General features: G+C 30.8%; 1 protein-coding gene across 1 annotated transcript; it reads left to right on the top strand.

Moving 5' to 3' along the window:
* The first annotated feature begins 1,214 nt into the window (after positions 1-1,214).
* Positions 1,215-2,589, top strand: LOC124534854. The gene is made up of 2 exons (XM_047110881.1): positions 1,215-1,588; positions 1,791-2,589. Exons 1-2 carry the CDS (start codon positions 1,528-1,530, stop codon positions 2,477-2,479), a joined length of 750 nt encoding a protein of 249 aa, XP_046966837.1. The 5' UTR covers positions 1,215-1,527; the 3' UTR covers positions 2,480-2,589.
* The last annotated feature ends 1,013 nt before the right edge of the window (positions 2,590-3,602 follow it).

Here is a 3,602-nt window from a genome sequence, read left to right as displayed (position 1 = left end):
AGATTTTCTTAATTTTTCAGTTATATAAAAAAATATATTTATTTCAAAAAAGGTACTCAACTCTTTAAAATGAATATAAATATAGTGTTTCGGTACTAGAACATACATAACATGTTTATACATGAATATGATACAAACAAAATTACTTGTAACATTTCGAGGGTTTTTGTTCGATTTTATATTTTTTAAGGGAACCCAAATTTTTTATACGATAACACCTACATTAATTACCCAATAATGAGGTTTTCATTATTTTGATATCTGCCAATGTCTATTTATATTTGTCACGAATTTAACAAATTCGTTGTGAAATCAAGCGTAATATTTTCATGCCATAATAAATAAATGTCTTATATCTAAGTGATGCAAGTCATCAATTACGTTATTTTGAGTGTGAAACTGCCGGCCTAATGCCAAAGTTTAGACCTATTTGAACATTTTTCACAATTTTATTGCGTACGCATTGACAGTATCAGTTGCAGGGCGCTATGAAAAATGTAAATTTGCACAATAACTCTCTACACTGCTATAAAATAAACACGTAAATGGTCGACTTGTTATTTGGTAATATTTTATTGAAAGATTCAATGTTATTCAAGGCTTGTTCTATAAACTTACTAAAGCAAAAGTATTTCTTTCTTATACGAAAATGAAAATGGCAAATTCTTACCTTCCAAACAAATGACCTAAAAGTCCGATTCTGTCATAAAAGTCACATCTTTATGAGTAACGAGATAACTTACGGAAAAGAAGTCAGTCCGCTTTTTTGCTACGCTCCATTTCCACGAAATATTTTATGATAATTTCATTGGTGTTACACGTAGTTGAATATATGTATCTATTAAATTCATATAATGATACTAACAAGACTTTCGTCTTTTAGGCTCGTACTCTTTACAGTATTATTTGTATGTAGTTGGATATTTATACATATTTCACTTATGACTTGAGTTTCCTGTGGAAAGACGTTGTATTGTAACTTGGTATTACACGGATGCACCTGTCCTGTTATCGATCACGTAACATAAACATATAAACACGATCACAATAGCTCGAAGTCGAGGCTGGAGGAAGTCAAACATTCGATTGTCGAATGGCTACCCTCATGTAAACACCTTGACTTGAGTAAACATTAAGCGCATACGTGCTGAACGCTACAATTCAAGATCATATAAGTCCCATCTCACGTCTTGGAACGTCATTGTTCCGAGATATAAGTGAAAAAGAATATCTCGAATAAAAAGTTTCAAATTAGTATTATTTAATAAAGTTTCTTGGAAAGACGAGTTGCAGAAGGGAAAAATTGTTTTGTAATAAACGCGAGAGTCCTTGGAGATAAACTGAGGGGCTCTTGTGAACATTTAACGGGGGCTGAAGCGGCAGTCGAGACGGCAAGACGGCGCAGGCTTGAGCAACATAGTGTGCGTTTTGTAAAACTCCGCAGTGCTGTAACGAAGCTTGTTAGTGTACTGTTGTAAGGAGATTGTCAGCTACAGTGAAGACACCTTCTGAGCGAGGACCGCGCAAATGGAACTAATGAGTTCTCTGTTGTTATGTGCACTAGCAACGCTCGTGCCGCAAGCGTTAGGTGAGAGAGATCCTTTACGTTGATTTACTTTTAAATTTCTTACATTCCGAGAGGGCTTAATTAAAATGTTTTGACACTTTACGCTTTACCGTTTCGTTTGCTCATTAAATGTTAGTCCTTTTAAATATTTCTTTGTAAGTAACGTAATTGAGTAGACTATTTTTCTTTATATTCATTTTAACTGACGCGTTTGATTTTCTAGGTAAAAAAAATATTATGTCCAGTGGATTAAATGAGACTGTTATTTTAAAGAGAACGCCTTCAATTGATAAAGATCACGTGACATCCGTACAAGTGCCTTCTCCAAAGAATAAAGTGAGTGAACTTAAATCTGTCTTTTTGGAGGCGACTTGTAAAAGATGTCACAAGTGTATGGAACGAGCAATCAAATCACACAAAGTAAATAATCAAATCGACTTAATAAAAAATGAACAGTTTAATAATGAACTTGTTGATCAAGAAGTTAACACCCGCAATAAAAGGAAAACAAATGCAAACGCACTAAGAAAAGTTGATAAGAAAACAAAGAAAAACAAATCAAAAAATAAATCCGTAACTATTATCAAATATAATGATAACGAAAGAATATTTGCTCTTAAGATAATAGAAACAAATAAGAATATGTTATTGGACCGACAAACGAATAACACAACGACATGTCAAGTGTATAGCGTTAAAAAATCATTTCCATGTGAAACGCCGGAAGCTGATTTAATTTTGAAAGAATCAAAGACAAAAATAAATAAGAATAAGAAAAGTAAAAGAGAACAAAACAAAAAGAATGCGTCCGATGTGAAAACGACAGTAATTGCACCCGTATTTAGGAAACGTCAAATCGACGATTCACAAGCTCCTGAACAAATAATGCCTTCGGTAGAAGAAATATACTAGCCTAATGATAAACCTATAAATAAACGAGCAACCAATAGAGCATCGAACCTTTTATTGGTTAGTCATATTTTTTCAAATGTTAGGAGTAAATAGCACAATAAAAAGTAATTTACAACGGTAAAAAGGTAATTATATAATATAATTTAGATCAAAAACTTATTTCTTATTTCTTTCGTTCAAAATAATTATACAGACAATTAGGTGTTAATATAGCATTATTTATACATGTGAGCTGAGATGGCCCAGTGGTTAGAAAGCATGCATCTTAACCGATGATTGCGGGTTCAAATCCAGGCAAGCACCACTATGTATTTTATTATTATTGTATGTGCTTAATTTGTGTTTATAATTCATCTCGCGCTCGGCGGTGAAGGAAAACATCGTGAGGAAACCTGCAAGTATCTAATTTCATCGAAATTCTGCCAGATGTGCATTCCACCAACCCGCATTGGAACAGCGTGGTGGAATATGTTCCAAACCTTCTTAATGGCTGTTACTTTACTTTACTATTTCTTAAATATATAAAGAGATAGTAATTATAGGTTTATGGAGATAATTTATATGGCCAATATTTTTTGACACTCGAAATTATTAAGTTAATGCTGAAAAAATGTCTAAAAATATTCAAAATAAGTTAAATAGACATAGTTAGTTTTTATATATTATAGTTGCAAAATCGTACACTTGTTATCATTATTTAATTAATCCGAATACTTCTAGAAATGATACATATTTATTTTATTGATAAGTACTGTATATCTTGTGCTGAATCTTTTTTAAAAAGAATAATAAAAAATGAAGATGGTAATTATAATTAAAATAAAATATTTAAATTAATTAATAGCTTGATATAGCATTTACAAAACCTCTTGTTATAAAAATACTATTTTTGCTTTGTCATAAAAGAACGGCTTTAATCACATAGTTATGTATTTTAATTGTAATTATTGCCTTAACTAATGTTGAATGTCTTTGTTAATCATACAATGAGTATTTTATTTTATATTTACTCTCAAAAAAACTGTTTAAATTAAATCTAAGTATTTTATTCAAGTAATTTGAAATTAAATAAATTTTATAAATTTTTAGTTAATAATTTTCATAACACTTTATAGCACTTAAT

This window comes from Vanessa cardui, chromosome 13 (genome assembly GCF_905220365.1).
Source record: "Vanessa cardui chromosome 13, ilVanCard2.1, whole genome shotgun sequence".
NCBI lineage: Eukaryota > Metazoa > Arthropoda > Insecta > Lepidoptera > Nymphalidae > Vanessa > Vanessa cardui.
The sequence above is the reverse complement of the archived record's forward strand: the minus strand, read 5'-3'. Positions and strand labels throughout refer to the sequence as shown.